General features: G+C 33.1%; 2 protein-coding genes and 1 pseudogene across 2 annotated transcripts; all 3 read right to left on the reverse strand.

Annotated features, from left to right (window-relative positions):
* Positions 1-2,660: 2,660 nt before the first annotated feature.
* Positions 2,661-4,833, reverse strand: LOC123204849 (ankyrin repeat-containing protein BDA1-like). The gene is made up of 2 exons (XM_044621653.1): positions 3,857-4,833; positions 2,661-3,760 (listed from the first exon to the last, which is right to left on the reverse strand). Exons 1-2 carry the CDS (start codon positions 4,478-4,480, stop codon positions 2,921-2,923), a joined length of 1,464 nt encoding a protein of 487 aa, XP_044477588.1. The 5' UTR covers positions 4,481-4,833; the 3' UTR covers positions 2,661-2,920.
* Positions 4,834-9,874: 5,041 nt separating this feature from the next.
* LOC123204364 (ankyrin repeat-containing protein BDA1-like) lies at positions 9,875-11,931 on the reverse strand. The gene is made up of 4 exons (XM_044620967.1): positions 11,830-11,931; positions 10,742-10,757; positions 10,300-10,538; positions 9,875-10,201 (listed from the first exon to the last, which is right to left on the reverse strand). Exons 1-4 carry the CDS (start codon positions 11,929-11,931, stop codon positions 9,875-9,877), a joined length of 684 nt encoding a protein of 227 aa, XP_044476902.1.
* A 3,175-nt stretch (positions 11,932-15,106) lies between these two features.
* LOC123204241 lies at positions 15,107-17,556 on the reverse strand (annotated as a pseudogene).
* Between the last annotated feature and the right edge of the window lie 6,663 nt (positions 17,557-24,219).

The following is a 24,219-nucleotide window of genomic DNA, read 5'->3' on the forward strand; positions in this document are numbered from 1 at the left end:
CATTCTTGTGTTTTCACTGTGACATGGAAGTCGGTAATGACTCGTTTTCAAAAGGACAACTCAATTTTATGGTCGTTTCGCTTGAATTTCCTAACAACTTCTTTTTGTCTTTTCATAACAATTAAAAAATAGTCAAACAATCCAAAACATTTCAAGTTTAAAGGTATTTTAATATTTAAGAATTCAAATAATACATAAGATACAAAGCAAATAAAAAAGGGGATAAATTGAAAATATTTTTATTTTTATCTCCGATTACAGGGATTTAATTACTATCATTACTATCCCTATTCTTGTTGTTATCAGAAAATCATCTTTCCATTTGAGAAAAGACAGGGTACAAATCTGGTTGATTCTTAATATTTGACTGGTCAAAAGATTGTTTAACCATCAAAAATAATATTTTAAATAATTTATTATTAAATTTATTTGCTAAATTATTTTAATATCAAAATAATGTAATGTATTAATAAAATGATAGATAAAATTTGGATTTAAGTCTTAAAGTCTAACTATTCCAACCACTTAGTTTAATTCAATTCAAATTAGTTCAATCTAATCTTACTCAAAAAAATGGTTTTCAAGCAAACCATTACTACTTTTGGGAGGGGGTGGGTGGTGACAATCCACTCAGTTTGATTTGGTTACCATTATAAATTACAATGGGACTTCAACTCAATCACCTTAAATTATACACATTACACGTAGTTTTAACTATTTAATTGAGTATTCATATAATATATCATCATATGATTAGATATTATTTTATTTTTAATTTAAAATTATCATATTATTTAAATATTTAATTAAATATTCAAAACTAGATATATATAACATTTTTTGTAATATTTTTCATCAAGGAAAACTGCAATATTACATATCTGGTGGACTTTTTTGATATAATACATATTAAAGTGAATTATGTGTTATTATAGTTAGAATTATGTATAAATATGATATTTTACAATTAACCTATTTTTAACATTATTGTATTATTTTCCACCGTGTCTAAGCATAATCCACGCTTTATATTTTAGACTAGTCGGTTAAACCAGTTTGATCTAAATTTGATGATTGATATGATTCAAATAAATGTTTAAACTTATACTAATTATTAGATAGAATCAATTTGTAGTTGAATTCAATCAAATGATGATTTTAGATGATTTTGAATCAAAGATAAAATAACACTCAATTAAATGATGACATATCTCAAAGCAAGTTGCAAGTAACATTGCTAAGTGACCAGTGTACGAGCATGATCAGCGTAGATAAATCATGTTGTAATACCAACTAGAAACAACTTCTCGAGAATTGTTGCCCTTCAAATAAAAATGTTACTGCACTTTACTAAATAAAGTATGAGAACACTTAAATCTTGCGGAAATTAAAACAACTATTAAATGACCATAATACTTTTAATCATAAATAGTAGCCAAAGGACTTATTCACCCAACACCCCCCTACAAAGTATATTGTTTTCTCAAGTTTTTTTCTTTTAACTTTGAAAATCTCAAATATGTATTTATAATTGGTTAAAGTTAACAGTTCTAGGGGTAAAATTGTTATTTTATCTGTAATACTAAAAATAAACTAAAATATAATCTACTTTTTCTCCCCTAAACTTTAAAAACTAAAAGTTTCCTTCTAACCCAAGTTTTAAAAAATGATAGTTTCCCTCATAGTTTAGTTTCCAAATCTCTGACATCATTGCCAATGGCCTCTCTCTCTCGAAGCTTCCTCTCTCTCCGACAATCTCTTTCCACTTAGTTGGATGCTTGATTGACATCCAATGAAGCTTTAGACCAATGAAGCTTTTCGTCTTTCTAGACATCTCTGAAGCTTCCTGTCTTCGTTTGGAAAGATAAAGAGCTTTTCTCTGAACAAAGCTCTTCATCTTTCCAGGCTGGATTTGCGTTGACCGGTGTTCTAGAGAAGGGAAGAGAGACCGCTAGAGCATGGTGGTGTATCAGGGAAGCTTCTAGACGACGATGACATTGGATTTGGTGTCGTGGTTTGTAAACTAAACCCTAAGGGGGATGCCATTTTTTAAAACTTGGCCTAGAAGGGAAATAGCTAGTTTTTAGGGTTTAGGGGAGAAAAGAGAGAAAATTCTAAGGAGTTAGGATCCTGATAAGTTTAACTATTTATGGGTGGATAAATAGGATTTTCAAAGTTAACAGAAAAAAACTTGAGATAACAGTATATTTTGGGTGGGAAATAGTCCTTTGGCCTAAATACTAACGGCAACCTCAAAAGATAACAATAAATACATAAGTAATAAACTTTTTAACTCCCATTTGAATGGTGAAAGAAACAGTTCCCTTAAATATATTCAGAGAGGTGTAACATTACAAACATGAATGTTATATTCTATTATGGTAGGAATGTGATAAGCCTTCAAGAGGAGTAGTTGTTGGATTATGTTTTGTTTTCAATTCTATCCTAGAGTTTTTTTGCTATCCTCCTGGTGGGTTGGATGTGCTTAGGCTGTTCTCGAGTCATTTCATTAGGGGTCCCTTTGCCTTTTTGTTTATATATACATTTATTCACAAAAAAAAAAAAAGAATTACAAACAATGCTGACTCTAACAACAAAACATAAACAATTGGCAGCAAAAATATATGAATTCACTATTACAAATTGAAGGCACATAAGAAGTTTTTGGAACAATTTTCATTCATTTATTCTTTACACAAGGATTACACCATACACACACACACACACAAAAGAGGTTAACTAAATCAAGAAAAAATCTTTATCTTAAGCTAGTAATTAGGCTAACTATATGGCAGCTAAATATTCTTACACAATGATACAAAATACAGCTAGTTATTCCTATACAAAAAATATAACTCATGCTACGCTATTATTTCCTATATAGAAAATACAGCTCAGTCAACACTAATCACAGCTGAGTTCACATCTTAGGTTGTTCAAAGCTTCCCCAACGAAGGTTCTTCCGGCGGCCATGCAGTGTGAGCTTCGAATGTTGGTGATCTAAGAAAAATGGGATATAATTTATTGCAAGAAAACTTGCAGGCAGGAAAAAGATAAACAAATAGCCTAAAAAGCCACATTCGGTGTGGTTAAAAGTTTCACGAATTGAAAAATAATACGAAAATACCATCCAGGATGTCATTGTGATAATGATTCTGTAAAATGGGAGGCCAGTTACGAGAGTGGAAATAAAGCACACAGACGTAAAAAAAGCCAAAGAATTAAATGTAAAAAATAATAATTGTTCTTGAGACCCCAGAATCATCTCCCCTGCAGCATGTTGTTCAGAATGTTCTTGGCTGCACGTGGAGTTACTGATACCAGTGTTGTTGGCTGCAGGCTGCAGATTGCCGTCATCTTGCCAATAACCTCCCGGGGGACTTAGTGCCGCTTGGTAGGTGGCTGTGGCTATCAATATAGCCACCACTAGTAGTACATTTCGGACTTCAAGGGGAACTTCATCAACTCTTCGGTAACCTAGCGAGAATCTTTTCAGAACTCTTCCTGAAAACGATAAGCCACCAGAAAAGTGCTCTACTAGTGAAGTTTTTTCTGAACCGAATAGATGAATAAATATTTTTCTAAGTATTGTAGGCCCACGATAGATTAGTTCAGATGCTCTTTTAGCTTTAGCAGCAAGTAGAATGTCCCCAACGGCTGCATCCAGCGAACCTTGGCGATCATAGAAGATATCCAAAGCTGTCAAACCTTTACTGTTCTTTATATTCACTTTCATATATCCAATCAACAGCTTCACCATCTTCTTAATTGAGGAGATAAGGAAATATTAGAAGCTTATGTAAAGAAAATGACAAGGCAAAAGGAGCTATCTGTGAAAAGCAAATCGGATGCTTACCTCAGGTTGATCTGCAGACACTGCAGTATGCAATGGATTGTTTCCTTCCTCGTCCTTCCACTTCAGGATCTCCTCTTTGTTGAAGCGTCGAAGCCATCCTAACAAGACTTTAAGGGCTTTCAAACTCCCGTTTTTTACAGCCACATGTACAACAGTTTCAGATTTAACAGTCAAGTCTTCGATTGATAATGGACAAACATACAAAAAGTCAGCCACACTGGATTCATCATCTAGTTGAGCTGCATAGTGCAGAGGAGTAACCATCCCCTTTGCTTTAACACGGACAACCTCACTGTCATGTTTTATCAACCATGTTACAAGTTCCTGGTACTTCTCCTCCAAATCCAAATCCCGGGGACTAAGCCCTTCCTGCAGGTGCTTTCCCTCCAAAGCCAAGTGGAGGGGGCTACGCCCAAGATGGTCTCGCTTCCAAGCAAATGAAGGCTTTAAGTTTAGTATCTCCTTGGCGAAATGGATCTTTCCCTCCCTTGCAGCTGTGTGCAAGGGAGTAGTCACAAATGGTACTTGATCAATACGCTCTAAAACATAAGGATCCTCTGCAAGTACTGAATATAATGCATCCACATTTCCTTCCATGGCAGCATTCTGCAACCTCTCATCCATGTCTGTGTGGGTGTTTAAAGAAATCTTTCGCAAATTTTCTTTCAACTACAGGAGTAACAATGGTAGTTTGGGTTATAAGAATGAAAATTAGGAGTCACTGTTTGCCTTGTGCACAGGACAGGAGAAATGAGCACCACAGATTCCTCTCTTTGGATAAGAAGCAACGAAGAAACATCGAAACAGAGAGTTTTGGTCAATGTTTTGAACAGCTTCTAGAGTATTCCTTCTCATTTTCTCAAAAATCAGAGCCATAGAAGACTATCGTCGCTATTATATGATCAATCTTCCATGAATTTCGATGCTCTCTACTCATACTGTCAATATGAATAAAACCCTAGATAAGAGATGCTTGTGAACGAATCAGCTTTAAAATCATTCCTCTCAGATTTGCGAGCAATTTTGCCTAAGCTCACACGTAACACCTAAGCTTATGTGTATCACCTTTCTCCAAAGGACTAGATTCGAATTGAGTTGATTTAGTAAATAATGAGGTGTGATAGGGTGGAGTAGTGACCGAGAGTTGAAGTTGTGAACGAGAGGTCATAAAGGTACGGTGGTGGGGCTTCCATGCCAGTAATTTCATAGAAAAAACATAGAACGTGTATCATAATTCTGGTGTTTTCACTGAGATGGGAGAGCTGGTAATGACTCGTTTTCAAAAAGAGCAACTCATTTTCAGGGCAGCTTCACCTGAATTTCCTAGCAATTAAAAAATAGATAAACAATGCAAAATATTTCAGGTTTGAAAGTGATAAGATAGAGAGAAATTTAAACGCCAAAAGACTTAGTCCCACCCAATGTTTAGTTTATTCCCAAACTCCCATACATTAAATTTTAAAATTCTAAATACTTATCTGTCACTTAACTTTTATTAAATTTTATTATTAATATAAAAAATAAAAACATCATTCAATCATTTTATTTAAAAAATAAAAAATTATCTTCTCTTTTCACTTTAGTTTTGAAAATTAATAATTTTTCTCTAACCTAATTTTTAAAAAATTACTTTTTCTCCCACCATCTAAGGTTTCTATCTTTTTTTCATTTGTAGTTGCCCCTAGACTTTTGAAAAGTTTAGTTTAACCCCACCTCTTCAACTTTAGATTACTCGAAAATTTGGCATCCTCTCCCTCCATCTCTGATGTCCTCTTTGGCTTGAGACTAAGCCAACGTTAGCTTTACCTTCTCTCAGATGCTCGAGCTATCTTCTAGTGATGACGTGATGTGATTATGTTTTTTTGGTGGGTAAAAACATAAAACTTATATCTTGATTTTTGTGTTTTTAGTGCGATATGGGAGTTGGTAATGACTCGTTTTAAAAAAGGGCAACTCATTTTTATTTCATGGTAGTTTCACCTCAATTTCAAAACTATTACATTTTTTAGTTTTTTATTAAGTACACAAATATATATATATTTGTGTGTTATCATATAATTATGTGTTTCTTTATCTTTAATTTAAAATCACCTAATTACATAATAATATATATTTATTTATTTATATATTCAAAATAGATATATATGATTTTATTAAATAATTAAATATTAAAATAATAAAAAACATTTCAAATTTGAAAGTGACAAGACTGAGGGAGAATTTTAGAAGTCCATCTTTTTCTAATAAGAAATTTTATTCAAATTAGATTTTTTTGTTGAATCTTTAGGAAATCCCATACTTTTGACATTCAATCAACCCATTAGGGCAAGTCATCTCTTTTTTCTCTGGGCAGTGTATATGAGTGGGTAATGTTACCGGCACGTAGATACATTGAGCCTAAAAATGAAAATAGTATTTTATAGATTCATTTCCAGTCATTATCACAATGAAAATAGATTCATAAATATAATTTTAAAAAATATTTATGATGTTTTCTTAAAGAGTATTCTTTTCTAATTTGATTATATTTTTAAAAAATTTGTAAAATACAACATGATGCCACATGTGGTAAGGAATACACAGCCCCACTCAAGTAAACATCATCTCCCATCAAATTTATTACGATGGGCCTTGGGCGGTTGTAGAAATGGTAGGTTTATATCTTTAGCATTTATTGTGCAGTTGTTTTTTCTGTTTTCTTTTAGCTATTTTTTTCTCAAATTGTATTTTTTTCGGAAATTTTATATTTATATGTGTGTGTGTGTGTGTGTGTGTGTGTGTTATGAATATAAAAGTCGTGTTTTAATGGTAATTTGATTTGGATAAGAAGGAACGAAGAAACATCGAAACAGAGAGTCTTGGTCAATGTTTTGGACAGCTTTTGGAGTATTCCTTCTCATTTTCCCCAATATCATAGCCATGGAAGACTAATGTCCCAATTATATGGTCCATCATCCAGGAATTTTGAGGCTCTCAACTCATACTGTCAAGATTAGTAAAACCCTAGATGATAGATGCTTGTGAACGAATCATTCTTCAGTATTATTCCCTTCAATTTTGCAAGCAATTTTGCCTAGGCTCACACGAAATAACTATCCCTTATGTGTGATACCACTTTGTACTCTAAATCTTAAATCCTAAAATCACACATAATAAATAATATCTCTTATATATAATACCTTTAATCAAATTAATGGTTTGATTCAAACTGAATTTGTTTGTTTCGATTAAAAAGGAGGTATGATAAGGTGGAGTGGCAACCGAGAGTAGAAATTGTGAACGTAAGGTAATGAAAATACGTTGGTGAGGCTTCCATGCCAATAATTTTAGAGAAAAAAACATAAAACTTGTATTTTGATCCTTAAGACTTCACTGCAATAATGAAGTTGTTAATGACGCGTTTTCAAAAAGGGCAACTCAATTTTATTTCATGGTAGCTTCACGAAATTTCCTAAGTACTTCCTTTTGTCGGTTCATAACAGTTAAAAAATAGTCAAACAATCCAAAACAGTTCTAAGTCTAAAAGTGACAAGACAGAAAGAAATTTAAAAGTCATCTCCTTTTTGTCAAGGCAGTAAATGAAGGAGCTCCAAAAATAAGCATGAAAGTAGACCAACCAGCAACTTAACACAATGGAATTAGAGATGGCATCCTCAACATAGAGATAATAAGGAATCTCCATCCCCTTCCCCCTAGGAAAAAATTTTCTCTCCTTCTCCTTCTCATTTCCATTAGAAAAATATTAAAATATTTATTATATGTTATAATATATTTATAATAATTTAAAAAATTTTAAAGGTATTTCAACATTTAAATATTCAATGGATATATAGGGTAAGGGACAAATTGAAGAGAAGATGTGCCCAGGATATTTCTATTATAGTCATTGATTACAAAGATTTTAGTCATTTCCATTCTCATCTCATCCTTATTTCTATTGAAGAATTAGGAAGAGTGGGCTATGGATCTAGTTTGATAGGTCAAATTGTCAATTCTAAATGAAATTTGAGGAACTTGCCGCATTAATGAGAAACAAGAGAAATGAATTTGTTTCTATGAAACGAGAGCACATCACCTAACAATCATATACTTGTTTTTTTTAGGGATTGATTCTAATCTTAGCTTCACTCCTTCACGCATCCAACCAATATTGTAAAAGTTATTGTATACCCTTGACATACTCTCTGTTATCTTCCATAATCTTCTTCATAGCATTCTTATTGTTAGAATTTTTTATGTTAACATATATTGATTATGTTTTTATTTAATAAAAATAAAAATCTGGTAAATGTATACTCCAAAAATAATTTTTCATAAGCATTATGTGATCATTTCTTATCAATTCTGGACAGGGGTGTATTTGTCAAAATTTCAAACTTCTAGGGATTACATCAGTGTTTTCTTTTAAGGTTTTTAAACTTGTAGGTTCATGCATGAAATAGGTCTGAAATAGGCCAAAAGCCTGAAAAATTTTAATGAACCAAGACAAAACAAAAAAATTTGATGCCCGAATGGGCAAGTCTAAAGCTTGAACCTAAACTTTTTTTCAAATTTGGACTTGAACAAGCTACACCCGGTTCAATAGGCCCAATTAACAAACTTATAGATAGCAACCCAAGCAAAAATGATTCCTTTTGGTCAAAAGCTGTATTCCCTACACACTGCTTTTTGATTGAGGGGGATATTAGTCAACAAATGCTAAAATCAGTGAGTTTTTCATTACACCCCTTGAGCAAGATTGAGTAAATCTTCGACTTGCCGCCTTGACCCTTCCACACAGTGTTTTGGTTTCTATTCTCTTTAATCCAGTGGTGAGTTTTGTTACAATTTGTTATTTCTAGTTTGATTAATCAATGGTTGAGATTTGATAGTCTTTTGTAAAAATATTTAGAATCTATAAAAGAATCCATACAATTTTGGAGATCATTTGATTGGTTTGTTGATATGTCCACCTCCATTTTGTTATGTTCAATTCGATGAACCACACTCCAATTCAGGTAAAATAAAAAAAACCAGATCCCAATCATAATTATGTGTTTTGGAAAAGAATTGATATGAGGCTTGTTTGCATTAATTTCAAAAACATGTTTATAATTTATAATTTTTTTTATAATATTATAAAATACATTTGTAGGCCATGTTTTTATGGGTCAATATACTAAATTGTAATTTATAATATTTTTTAATTTTTATTAATATTTAATCAATTTTTAAAAATATGCTTTATTAATATTTTTAATGAACCACCCACAAGTTTTATCTCATGACCCCGTTAAAGCTTGCAGGCCTGACACAGCCGATTAAGTTGTAGGCCTGACACAGTTCGCTTTGATCCATTCCGAGCTAACACAGGCTTTTTCAAATTATAGGGCCGAACCAAGCTGGGGTTGGGGACTTTCACGGCCCCATGTTGTAATTTGTAACAGTGAAAGAAGCAACTTTATTAAGTTTTTTCAGAGCAGATGTAACAACAAAACGTAGACAACTGACAGAAAAATAAATTCACTAGCTGAATTCACATCTTAGGTTGTTCAAAGCTTCCCAGACGTAAGTTCCTCCGGCGGCCATGCCATGTGAGCTTCAGTTGTTGGTAACTTAAAAATATTGGAATATAATATGCTGCAAGAAAACTTACAAGCAGAAAAATGAGAAACAAAGGCCCTACAGAGGTCCTTTCGTTGTAGTCAAAAGTTTCAAGAATAGAAACATAATACGAAAATGCCATCAAAGATATCAATGTGATAATGATTCTGTAAAATGGGAGCCCAGTCACGAGGGTGGTAATTAAGCACACAGATGTAAAAAAGGCTGCAGAATTAAATGTCAAAAATAATAACTGGCCTAAAGACCCCAGAATCATGTTCCCTGCAAGGTGATCAAAAGGCTTTGTATTATTATAGATGGTGCTGGCCGTGAGGTTACTGATAGCACTGGTGGTGGCTGGAGGCTGCACATTGCTGTCCTCTTGCCAAAATCCTCCAGGGGGGCTTAGTGCAGCTTGATAGGTGGCTGTGGCTATCAATATAGCCACCACAAGTAGAACATTTCGGACTTCAAGTGGAACTTTATCAATGCTTCGGTAACCCAGACCAAAGCTTTTCGGAATTCTTTTGCAGAAAATGATAAGCCCCTGGAAGAGTTCTTAAATAGTGAAGCTTCTTCTGAACCTCTTAAAGACGGACAATGGAGTTGAGATGCACTTTTAGCTTTAGCGGCAAGTAGAATGTCCCGGACCGCTGCATCTACCAAATCTTGACCTTGGCGATCATTGAAGATGTCCAAAGCTGTTAAACCTTTACCGTTCTTTTTATTCACTTTCATACAACCAATCAACAGTTTCACCGCCTTTATTATTGACCAGATAATGAAATATTAGAAGCTTGTGCAAAGAAAATTACAAGGCAAATTGAGCTATAGCAGTTAAAAACATATGGGATGCTTACCTCAGGTTGATTAGCAGAAACTGCAGTATGCAATGCATTGTTTCCTTCTTCATCCTCCCAGTTCAGGATCTCCTCTTTTTTGAAGTATTGGAGCCATCCTAACAGGAATTTAAAGGCTTTCAAACTCCCGTTTTTGAGGGCGACATGGACAGCAGTTTCAGATCTAACAGTCAAATCTTCGACTGATAATGGACAAACATACAAAATGTCTTTCAAATTGGATTCATCGTCTAGTTGAGCTGCATAATTGGATTCATCGCTAAATTGACAAAAACTCAGGTTGCTAACCATAAGCCTATCAATCGGGCCTATTGAACCGAATCTAACTTGTTCAAGCCTAGATTAGAAATAAAATTTTGGCTTTGGGCTTAAGGTTAACTATTTCGGTTAGAAATTAAATTTTTTTCGAAGTTCAGGCTTTGAGCTTATTCCGTGTATGTACCTATAACTTTAAAAACCTGCAAAAAAAAAAAAAACATAGAACTTGTAACTTGATTCTTGAGTCCTTGGTGCAACTTCGGTGATGGTAAGGACTTGTTTTCAGAAAATGGAAATCATTTTTATTTCATGTTAGCTTCACCTAAATTTCCTAACTATTTCCTTTTGTTATTTCATAACAATTAAGTAGTCAAAAAATCCAAAACATTTCAAGTTTAAAAGTAACAAGACCAAGAGAGAAATTTAGAAGTCATCTCTTTTTTCTCAAGGCAGTAGATATGAAGGAGTTCCAAAACTAAGCATGAAGGTAGACCAATAACTTAACACAATGGAACTAGCAATGGCCACGGGACGGGGAGAGGCCAAATCCCTAATCTCGATCCCCCTCCTTGATACATAAAGGATGAGAAATCTCCATCCTCTTACCTACAAGGAAAATTTCTTTCCTTTTTCTTTCCATCCCTACTAGAAAATTATTAGAATATATATTATGTGTTAGGGTGTATTTATGATAATTCAAAACTTTTAATGGGTTTTCAATATTTAAGGATTTAGAGGATATGCGTGGTAGGAGATAAACCGGAGAAAAGATGAGTCAGAGAGGGGATGGGTCAAAGATATATCTATCTCTATCCCCGATTTTAGGGATTTTAGTCATTTCTATCCTCATTCTCATCTATGTTTCAATCGGCAAATCCTCTCTCCATTCAGAGAGGAGCAAACTAAAGATTTGGTTTGATGGATTGAATTGCCATCTTTAGATGGACCTTGAGGAGCTTAAAATTATCTTCAAAGAACTTAGCTACATTAATGAGAAACAAGTTTGTTTCTATGAAATGAGAGCATATCACCTAACAATTATGTCCTTTTTTTTTTTCCAAAGATTGATTCTAATCTCAGTTTCACTACTTTCTACATCCAACCAATACTGCAAAGGTTCGTGGGTACACTTGACAATCTCTCTATAACCAATATTGTAAAGTTGGTGGGTACTCTTGACAATCTGTATTGTCTTCCATAATCTTCTTCATGACTTTCTTAGAAGTTGCAATCTCCTACGACAATACTCATTATCAACTCGGTATGAACAACCAGAAGCAGCAAATCATCAACGAACAGATACACATAAGCATAAGCACCTAGTGCTCTATAAAAATCATAGAATCTTCCAACACTAAGACCAGGCCAGTCCATGAAATCATACAGATCTTATCCAGTTTCAGGTTTGAATAGTCTAAATTCGATAATTTAATGGATAAATGTTTTGCTAGTCTGAATAGTCCTTTGGCCTTAGAAAAATGAGTATCTTGTTAAATAATTGGTTAGGTGATTTTAAATTTAAAAAAATAATAATTAAGCTTATAATAACATATTATTTATATATTTAATTAAATAATTAAAAGTATGTAAATATAGAATTGTTTAACTTTATAATATATTTTCCATCTCTTGGCCAAACTACCACGCTCTTTGCACCTACTCTTCAATTTCCCTTTTCCTTTTACATATATTTATTATAATTAAGAAAAATTCATTAGCTTATTAATAATAAATTACCACAATTGACTATTAAGGTTTTTGTAATTGAATCAAATACTCTAGCTTTATAACTTTTTCAAAAACACATAATTGTGATTTAATGTTTTTTTTTTAACTGAAATGGAGTTTGGTTCATCTGATTAAACATAACAAAATGGAGGTGGACATATCAACAAACCAGCCAAGTGGTCTTCATGATCATGAGCTCCGATTGCAGACAAAACTTGTGACTTCTAGAAAGGATAGTTACTCCATATAAGTTCGGGTGAAATAGCTTGAAATTCACGTTTTGACCCAGTGTTTAAAATGACTCAATAACTCATAATTTGAAATCGATTGCAAATTAAGTCGAAATGTTTCTTGATTCAAGTTCGATTAGAATAAAAAATAGTTTCACTTGAGTTTCATTCAAGTTCGTTGAACCAATATTAACTGTAGCTCATGTTTGCTTGAACAAAAAATATTTTGGTTTAATTCAGTTCGAGTTTGATTCAAATTCATAGTTTGAATAAGTGTTTCAAATTCTTAGTTCAGTTTTGCTCAAATCAATAGTTTAAATTTATGATTTATTAGTAGGACAATATCATTTTACTCAAATAATAGATAAAACCACTTATTCGATCCATGAATTTGAGTTGAACCAAATTATAAATTCGAACTATAAATTCAAGTTGAAGCAAACAACAAATTTAAACAACTGATTTGAGTCATGAATTCGAATTGAATTTGAGTTAAATACCTTTTAACTTGAGTTTGACTCAGTTTCAATAACGAATCAAATCTTTTTGTTCGAATTCAATCCAAGCTGAGCAAGTTAAGTTAGCTATTGAGATAGAGCGGCTTGATTTAGATCCAACCCTATCTTTACAGCTCCACCATTGTTCATTAATCAGGTAGTGAAAACTTAAAAAATAAAAATCACCAATCCATAAGTAAAAGAAATAATAGAAAAGAAAAAATATAATAACATAAGTAATATTTTAGGTAGAATTAACCTTTTCAATGAAAAGAGAAAAAAAAATCCATAGAGATCTAACGATCGACTTAAGTCTAATATAATTAAACGTGTTTATATAAGTTATAATCCATGAAAAAAATTCTATACAAATTTAGAGTTTAATCACAATTCTAATACAAAAAGAAAAAACAAAAGTTTATAAAAAGATTGATTAAATTTACTAGATAAGTAATCGATCTTTAGGCTTTATAACTTTAAATCTAGTCGTTAAATCAAAACTTAATCATCTAGATTGAAGATCCACACGTATCGCTGTGTATTGATAAATATTTGAATATCAATTATTTAGTTTAACACTATTTTTTCGAAAGATTGAAACTGTATCTTCTGAAATGAAATTGTGAGGTATGGTTGCCAAAATAAAGTTGCAGATTTAGAGGAAGAAATTCAGTTTTTGAAATTAACCTCCTTCATTTTAATTGACACGTGCTTTGGTTTTTCAATAAAAATGTGGTGTTTGGGTAATAACCTAAGTCAATTCTGCATTAGGTTTAAAGTTTTATTTTGTATTAAGACAAACATGTCCTTTAATTCTAATTTCAAACTCATTTGAGAGTAGTCTAATAATATATCTTTAAATTTATTTGTTCAAACATATTTACCATTAAGGGTGGACGCAAGTGACTTATTTTCAATTTTTTTTTTATTTGAAGATGAATTTAAATAATATTTCTTCAATTTTTTCTAATTGAAGTGTGGGTTTAGGCCTACTCCAACAAAGTTCAAATCTGCCGCTGGGTGTGATTGGATGGAGTAGTGGAAGTTGTGAACATGAGTTCGTGAATGTACGATGGCGGGGCTTCCATGGCAATAATTCTAGAGAAAAAGCATAAAACTTGTATCTTAATTCTTACGTTTTCACTGCATAATGACTCTTTTTCAAGATGTGCAACTCATTTTTATTTCTTGGGAGCTTCACCTGAATTCCCTAGCAACTTCCTTTTATCATTTTCATAGAATTAAATAGTCATATAATAAAAAACTTTTCAAGTAACAAGACTGAGAGTAGGATCCAGAAATAAGCATGAAGGTAGACTATCAACTTAACACAATGAAACTAGGGATGACAATGGGATACATAACAATATCGTATTAAATCTGAAAGTGTCGAAACAATTTTGTATCTTCCATTATGGAGTTGCCCTTATTACTATTTAAAAGTTTATAATGAACAAGGTCACTAATCTAGATCACTTAATAGAAAATAGTAATAACAAATTTATCAGATAATAAGAGATAGTTGAATAATTTGAATAATTTTGAATATAATTTTTTTTAATTAATGATGAGTTTAAAATTTATGTTTCAAAGAAGTAAATATATTTTATTGTTGTTGATAATTATACAAATTTGATTTTAATAAACTTAATATAGTTTATGTTTAAAACATGTGTTAAATGTGAGATATTATTTAATAAATTTATTATAATTTGATATTAAATTGAATTGGTTAAATCAGTCAAACCATGAACCAATGAGATAATCAGTTTGATCATTGATCCGATTTTAAAAAGATTGCTTTGATATTAACTAGTAACTACCCTTCCAAAATTGCCCTCCAAAAGGAAAATGTTATCACACTTCACTAAATAAATTGAGTCACGAAAACACTTAAATCTTGCGGAAATTAAAAAAAGTCATTAAATGACCATAATACCTTTAATCATAAACACCAATGAAACGTCAAAAGATTATCATGCATACATAGGTAATAAACATTTTAACTTCCCTGTCTTAAAATATATTACTGTAATATGTCAAATATCTAAAAACTTAAAATATTTATGTGCATAGTTGGGAGTTGAGATCCCATTTGAATGGTGAAAGAGACAAGTCCATTAAATATATTCAGCGAGTTGTTGTAACATTACAAGCAATTACAAAACATAAATTCACTATTACTATTTACAGCTGATTTCCCATCTTCGGTTGTTCAAAGCTTCCCAAACGTAGGTTCTTCCGGCGGCCATGCCGTGTGAGCTTCGAATGTTGTCTAGCTAAGAAAGATGGGATATAATATGTTGCAAGAAAACATACAAGCAGAAAAAAGAAAAACAAGGAGCCTAGAAAGAAACTTTCGCTGAAGTCAATAGTTTCATGAATAGAAAAAAAATAAGAAAATTCCATCCAAGATGTCATTGCGATAATGATTCTGTAAAATGGGAGGCCACTTACAAGAGTGGAAATAAAGCACACAGACGTAAACAAAGCCAAAGAATTAAATGTCAAAAATGATAATTGTTCTGAAGACCCCAGAATCATCTCCCCTGCAGCATGTTGTTCAGAAGGTTCTGTATTAAAGCTGGTGCTGGTGGTGTTACTGATAGCGGCGGCGGTGGTGTTACTGATACGAGTGTTGTTGGCCGCAGGCTGCAGATTGCCGTAATCTTGCCAATATCCTCCGGGGGGTCTTAGTGCTGCTTGATAGGTGGCTGTGGCTATCAATATAGCCACCACAAGCAATACGTTTCGGACTTCAAGAGGAACTTCATCAACTCTTCGGTAACCAAGCGAGAATCTTTTCAGAATTTTTTCTGAAAACGGTAAGCCCAGAAAAGTACTCGACTAGTAAAGTTCTTTTTGCATCTCTTAAAGACGGACGATGGAGTTGACGAGCAGTTTTAGCATTAGCAGCAAGTAGAATGTCCCCAACTGCTGCATCTACCAAACCTTGACATCGGCGAACGTAGAAGATGTCCAAAGCTGTCAAACCTTTACTGTTCTTTATATTCACTTTCAGATATCCAATCAACAGCTTCACCATCTTCTTAATTGAGGAGAAAATGAAATATTAGAAGCTTATATAAAGAAAATGACAAGGCAAATCGGATGCTTACCTCAGGTTGATCTGCAGACACTGCAGTGTGCAATGGCTTGTTTCCTTCCTCGTCCTTCCACTTCAGGATCTCCTCTTTGTTGAAGCGTCGAAGCCATCCTAACAAGACTTTAAAGGCTTTTAAACTCCCGTTTTTTACAGCGACATGTAAAACAGTTTCAGATTTAACAGTCAAGTCTTCGATTGATAATGGACAAACATACAAAAAGTCAGCCAAACTGGATTCATCATCTAGTTGAGCTGCATAGTGCAGAGGAGTAACCATCCCCTTTGCTTTAACACGGACAACCTCACTGTCATGTTTTATCAACCATGTTACGAGTTCCTGGTACTTCTCCTCCAAATCCAAATCCGGGGACTAAGCCCTTCCTGCAGGTGCTTTCCCTCCAAAGCCAAGTGGAGGGGGCTACGCCCAAGATGGTCTCGCTTCCAAGCAAATGAAGGCTTTAAGTTTAGTATCTCCTTGGCGAAATGGATCTTTCCCTCCCTTGCAGCTGTGTGCAAGGGAGTAGTCACAAATGGTACTTGATCAATACGCTCTAAAACATAAGGATCCTATGCAAGTGCTGAATATAATGCATCCACATTTCCTTCCATGGCAACATTCTGCAACCTCTCATCCATGTCTGTGTGGGTGTTTAGAGAAATCTTTTGCAAATTTTATTTCAATTACAGGACTAACAATGGTAGTTTGAGTAATAAAAATGAAAATTATTAGTCACTGTTTGCCTTGTGCACAAGAAAGGAGAAATAAGCACCACACAGATTCCTACCTTTGGATAAGAAGCAACGAAGAAGCATCAAAACAGTGAGTCTTGGTCAATGTTTTAGAAGACTAGCTTCTCTATTATATGGTCAATCTTCCAAGAATTTCGATGCTCTGCCAATATGAATAAAACCTACATTAGAGATGCTTGTGAATGAATCAGTCTTCAGTACCACTCTCTTTAGATTTGCAAGTGATTTTGCCTAAGCTCACACGTTACAACCATCCCTTTCGTATATCAACTCCCTCTAGAGAACTAGATTCAAACTGAGTTGTTTCGATAGGGTGGGGTGGCGACCGAGAGTGTGAGTTGTGAATGTGAGGTCACGAATGTATTGTGGTGGGGCTAGCATGCCAATAATTTCAAAATAAAAAATGAAGTTTGCATCTTGATTCTTGCGTTTTCACTGTGACATGGAAGTCGGTAATGACTCGTTTTCAAAAGGACAACTCAATTTTATGGCCGCTTCGCTTGAATTTCCTGACTTCTTTTTGTCTTTTCATAACAATTAAAAAATAGTCAAACAATCCAGAACATTTCAAGTTTTGTTATAAAATAATAATCAAGTATGTAAGGATAATGAGATAAAAGTAAAAATGAGAAGAGAGAAGAAGAAGAGCAGAAGCTATTCAAGGAAAATGCTTTCCCGGATGAAGATAAGAAAGAAAAGTAATCTGCAATTAATTGAGAAAAGGCATCTGTACAAATGAGAGGAGAAGGCTTTATATAGAAAGCCTGCTGCCCCCCTTTCTTGACTATAATGCATGCTTAATTTCTTGCATTCACACTATTTTGTCAACTTGCCTACGTGATGGAAAATCCATCATATATATAACACTCCCCCTTGGATTTCCATCACTTATAGATAATTATATTAACTTTGCTAAGGAAAAATCCAGTGGGATAAAAACCAAAGCAAAAGAACATAATTATTAAATGCCCTGTAAGTTGGCGTTGGACGTGCTTAAACTGCCTCATTAAAAACCTTACTAGGAAAACCCAGTGGGACAAAACCTAGTGAAGGAAAAAAGAGTACAGTGCACCTTTTGTCCAATATTTGATAAACTTCATACTTTTGCCTGATGAATGCTCCCCCTGATGAACGTTCCCCCTCTTTGTAGTAAGATTAACTTGGTTGCGTGTTAAGCCGCCGCATACCGATGTTATACACTAACTTCTCAAATGTTGATGTCGGTAGTGTCTTAGTGAACAAATCTGCAAGATTCTCCTTGGATCTGATTTGCTTGACATCAATCTTTTTACTCTGCTGGAGCTCATGAATGTAAAAGAACTTCGGTGAGATATGTTTGGTTCTGTCTCCTTTGATGCATCCACCTTTAATCTGGGCTATACATGTTGCATTGTCTTCATATAATATGGAAGGAGTGTTTGTTGTAGAAGGAAGATTGCATGCATTCCGGATATGATGGATGACAGACCGTAACCATATACATTCTCGGCTGGCTTCATGGAGGGCTAAAATTTCTGAATGATTTGAAGAAGTTGCAACCAAGGTCTGCTTGGTGGAACGCCATGATATAGCTATGTCATTATAAGTGAAAACATATCCCATCTGTAAACGGGCCTTATGGGGGTCAGAAAGATAACCAGCATCTGCATATCCAACCAAACTAGGATTTTTAGGGGATTTGACAAAATAGAATAATCTCAAATCTCTAGTTCCACATAGGTAACGAAGTATATGTTTGATTCCGTTCCAGTGGCGACGGGTTGGTGCAGAGCTAAATCGGGCCAATAAATTAACTGCAAAAGATATATCCGGTCTCGTGCATTGGGCCAAATATAATAAGGCTCCAATGACATTAAGATATGGTACTTCATGACCAAGTATCTTTTCATCTTCTTCTTTAGGACGAAATGAATCCTTTTTTGGATCAAGAGACCGAACAACCATTGGGGTGCTCAAAGGATAAGCCTTATCCATATTAAAGCGTTTTAATAATTTTTCAATATACGATGATTGATGGATAAGTATTCCATTTGAATTATGCTCGATCTGTAAGCCGAGACAATATTTTGTTTTTCCCAAATCTTTCATTTCAAATTCTTTTTTCAGATATTCAACAGTTTTTGAGAGCTCTTCAGGAGTCCCAATTAAATTCATGTCATCAACATAAACTGCTACAATAACAAATCCCGATTCTGACCTTTTGATAAAGACACATGGGCATATAGGGTCATTCACATAGCTTTTTTTTTTCAAATATTCACTAAGGCGATTGTACCACATACGTCTGGATTGTTTTAATCTGTACAATGATCGTTGTAATTTAATTGAGTACAAGCCTCTTGAATTGACCCTTTTGTTTCAGGTAATTTATATCCTTCAGGGAGTTTCATATAAATTTCAGTATCCAAATTTCCATACAAATAAGCAGTAACTGCGTCCATTAGACGCATATCCAGTCTTTCAGAGACTGTTAAACTGATTAAACATCTGAATGTGATTATATCCATTACAGGTGCATATGTTTCATCAAAGTCTATACCAGGCTTTTGGGAAAAGCCTTGGGCTACAAGTCTGGCTTTATATCTAGCAATTTCATTTTTCTCATTTCTTTTTCTCACAAATACCCATTTATATCCAACGGGTTGTACGTCTTGAGGTGTTGGAACTACAAGCCCAAACACTTGACGTTTTGTTAGAGAAGCTAATTCTGTTTGAATTGCTTCTTCCCATTTAGGCCAATCATGTCTTTGTTTGCATTCAGCCATAGTACGTGGCTCAAAATCATCATCATTCAAAATTTCAGTAGCTACTGCAAATGAGAATATATCATCAACTATAATTGTTTCACGATTCCACATTTCTTGTGTATGAACATAATTTAAAGATATTTCAATATTCTCATTTTCCTGTTCTTCAGGATTTTGTACCACTTCAGGGGTTTGTGCCATTTCAGGGGCTTGTGCCACTTCAGGGACTATAACCTCTTCTGGTGGAATATTTGTTTGATTATTTGTCTTTCTTTTTCGAGGAACAGTGTCCTTCAATCCAACAGGTCTACCACGCTTCTGGCGTGAGGTAGATGGATCAGTCACGGCTCAAATAGACTGTTCAGCAGTCACATTGATTCTTGCTAGTGTATTAATAGCTGGAACATGTGATCTTGTCACTTTTACCGTATTTACAAATGCATCAGGCATTTAGTTGGCAATAATTTGTAATCGCACTATCCTTTGCACTTCAGTTTCACTTTGGGATGTGCGAGGATCTAAATGAGACATGGTAGGCACATACCAAGTAAGTTCATGCCTAACTTCATGAGGCATTTTCTTTTCCCCTAAAGATGGGAAAGTTGTCTCATCAAAGTGACAATCTGTAAATCGTGCAGTAAAAAGATCACCTGTTAATGGTTCTAGATACCTGATAATGGATGGTGAATTATATCCAACATATATTCCCAAACGACGTTGGAGTCCTATTTTTATGCGTTGAAGAGACGCGATAGAGACATATACAGTACAACCAAATATTCTCAAATGAGATACATCAGGTTGGTGACCAAGAACCAATTGTAGGGGAGAATATTGATGATAAGAAGAAGGTCGCAAGCGAATTAACGCTGCAACATGTAATATAACATGTCCCCACATAGAAGTAGGTAATTGACTTTTCAGTAATAAAGTTCATGCAATTACCTGGAGTCGTTTGATAAGAGACTCAGCTAATCCATTCTGTGTATGGACATGCGAAACTAGATGTTCAACCTCAATCCCCATAGACATGCAATAATCATCAAATGTTTTGGATGTAAATTCACCAGCATTATCTAGCCGTATTGACTTGATTAAATAATCTGCGAAATGTGTTTTTAATTTGATAATTTGTGCTAACAGTTTAGCAAATGCAACATTTCGGGTAGGCAATAAACAAACATGAGACCATCGTGCAGATGCATCAATTAAGACCATAAAATAACAAAATGGCCCACTTTGTGGATGAATGAGTCCACATATATCCCCTTGAATCCTTTGCAGGAATGATGGGGAATCACCTCCAATTTTGGAGGGGGATGGTCTTATTACTAATTTGCCTTGAGAACAGGCAGTGTAGAATTGTTTACTGGATAATAAAATTTTATGATTCTGTAATGTATGTCCATGTGAATTTTCAATAATCCTACGCATTATTGTAGATCCTGGGTGGCCTAAATGATCATGTCAAAGCATAAATGCTATTAGATCAACGAACTTCTGGTTCGATACTGCGTAGGTTTCAATTGCCTTTATGATTGTATAATACAATCCAGATGATAAAGTAGACAATTTTTCTAGTATAAGCCTTCTTCCGAAGGCATTACTAGTTATACAGATGAATTCTGTACCATTTTCACTCATGGTTTCAAGATGATAACCATTTTTTCTTATATTTTTAAAACTTAGTAGATTTCTTTTGGATCTACTTGAATATAATGCATCATTGATGCTTAATTTGGTCTCATTGTTTAACATAATTGTGGCTCTTCCGGAGCCTTCTATCAGATCAATTGATCCTGATATGGTAGTTACTTTAGCTTCAATTAATGCTAAAGATAAGAAAAATTTATTTTCCTTAAGAATTGTGTGCGTTGTTGCACTATCCACCAAACACATATCTCCTTCATCAGCCTTTGAAGTCAATGCTTCAATTTTGGAGTCCATTTCCTTTCATTTAAAAATTACGTTAGTTATAACGTACACAAAATATTGAAAGGAAGAGAACATGACAATAAAATACAAAATAATATGCATGATTCCAAAATAAATATATATGATGGATTTAATTATAAAAATTTTGGGCATTTCATACTCATAATAACTACTTCTGGTAGTTGCGTTTACTTCAGGGAATGATGTATAACGAGAAAATAGTAATTCAGAATTTCTTTTCTGATATTGCTACTACAGGAGCAAAAATAAAATGTGAGAAATATTTTATTTTTCACATTTAAGAAAAGATTCTGAATATTACAAAGTTATACTAAATATAGAGTCATTGGGAATATTATTGAATCTGATGTTCAAATCTATCTTTTAAATTTCTCCGCAAATTTAATGGATTTATTATTATATCCATATTTCGGCTTGCAATCTTCAGGGATATGATGCCGAAAAATAATAGTCTTGTATTTGTCCTTCTGGGACATTATATTTAGTTAGTTTTTCAATGTTCACAAATTCTAGGTGGTGACTCATGTAAAAAACCCATTTAATATTATCCATCCAATTTTAGGAATTTCAGGTTCAATTATTGTCATATTTACAAAACTTCTAGTTTTGTATACAATATATATGAGTTAATCTTTGAAACTTCAGGTTCAAATATTATTTCATATTTACAAAACAGCTGATTTTGTAGGAGAAATATTATGATCAATTTTGGAAGCTTTAGGTCCATATATTATCCCATATATACAAAACTTCTGGTTTTGTAATTAGTTTTCAGAATATTATAATACGTATTCTGATTATGTTTTAGACTTCAAGTCCATATTTTTCACACTTTATGCAAACTACAGGTTGCAAAGGTGATATTATTATTCTAAAATAAAGACTTTGATGAAACTTGGGACTTATGGCCCATATATATGTATTCTCTTGATTTTACAAACTTCAAATTGTAAATTATAAAATTCGGGACTTCGGGCCCATACATATGATTTTCTCACGATTTTACAAACTTCAGGTTGTAAATCAGATATAAATAAAAATAAAGATTCAAATAAATAAAGATGCGAATAAATAAATATTCAAATAAATGGAATACAATAAAAATAAATATTTAAATAATATCATGACTTCTGGTCCAGATTATTGGTTTTGTAAGCTTCAGGTTACAAATAATATTTATGATTTCAAGTCACAAATTTATAATTTCGTAAACTTCGGGTTACGAATGATATTCAGGATTTTAGATCTAGATTCATGATATTCAGGACTGCAGGTCCAGATTCATAATTTTGTAAACTTCAAGTTACAAATAAGATTCAGAATTTCAGGTTCAAATTTATGATATTCCAGACTTCAAGTTTAGATTCATAATTTTGTAAACTTCAGGTTACAAATAATATTCAGGGCTTCAGGTTCAGATTTATAGTATTCCAGACTTCAGGTCTAGATTCAAGAGTTTTAGGACTTCAGGTCCAGATTCAAGAGTTTTAGGACTTCAGGTCCAGATTTATAATTTTGTAAACTTCGAGTTGCAAATAGAGTACAATTATAATAAAATTAAACAGAAATATAACATAAATTACTGAGATATCACAACTGAGATATTCGTATTTATAATATATAAACAACATAATGACATAATAGAAAGATATAATATATTTGAGCTAATGGTGTTGATAACGTGTTATAAAATAATAATCAAGTATGTAAGGATAATGAGATAAAAGTAAAAATGAGAAGAGAGGAGAAGAAGAGCAGAAGCTATTCAAGGAAAATGCTTTCCCGGATGAAGATAAGAAAGAAAAGTAATCTGCAATTAATTGAAAAAAGGCATCTGTACAAATGAGAGGAGAAGGCTTTATATAGAAAGCCTGCTGCCCCCCTTTCTTGACTTTAATGCATGCTTAATTTCTTGCATTCACACTATTTTGTCAACTTGCCTACGTGGTGGAAAATCCACCATATATATAACAAGTTTAAAATTGACGAGGCAGAGAAATTTGAAAGCCACCTCTTTTTTCTCAGGGAAGTATACATATGGAGAGCCAGAAATAACAGGAAATATCCGTCACTTCCCCCTAACAAAAAATTCTCTCATTTTCAACTTCCCACTCTCACATAAAAAAATATTAAAATATTCATTAATAGTTATAATGTATTTATACTAATTTAACAACTTTTAAAGGTATTTTAATATTTTAGAATTCAAATAATACATAAGATACAAAGCAAATAAAAAAGGTGATAGATCGAAAATATTTTTATTTTTATCTCCGGTCACAAAGATTTTAATTATCCTCATTACTATCTCTATCCTTGTTCTTATCAAAAAATCATCTTTCCATTTGAGAAAATACAGGGCACAAATCTGGTTGATTCTTAATATTTGACTGGTCAACAGATTGTTTAACTATTAAAAATAATATTTTAAATAATTTATTATTAAATTTATTTGCTAAATTATTTTAATATCAAAATAATGTAATGTATTAATAAAATGATAGATAAAATTTGAATTTAAGTCTTCAAAATTAATTTTTAAAAAATTGAATTTTTAATATAATTATCAAACCCCCTTTTTTTTTTAACTCTAACCATTCCAACCACCTAATTTAATTCAATTCAAATTAGTTCAATCTAATCAATTT

This window comes from Mangifera indica, chromosome 20 (assembly GCF_011075055.1).
Source record: "Mangifera indica cultivar Alphonso chromosome 20, CATAS_Mindica_2.1, whole genome shotgun sequence".
NCBI lineage: Eukaryota > Viridiplantae > Streptophyta > Magnoliopsida > Sapindales > Anacardiaceae > Mangifera > Mangifera indica.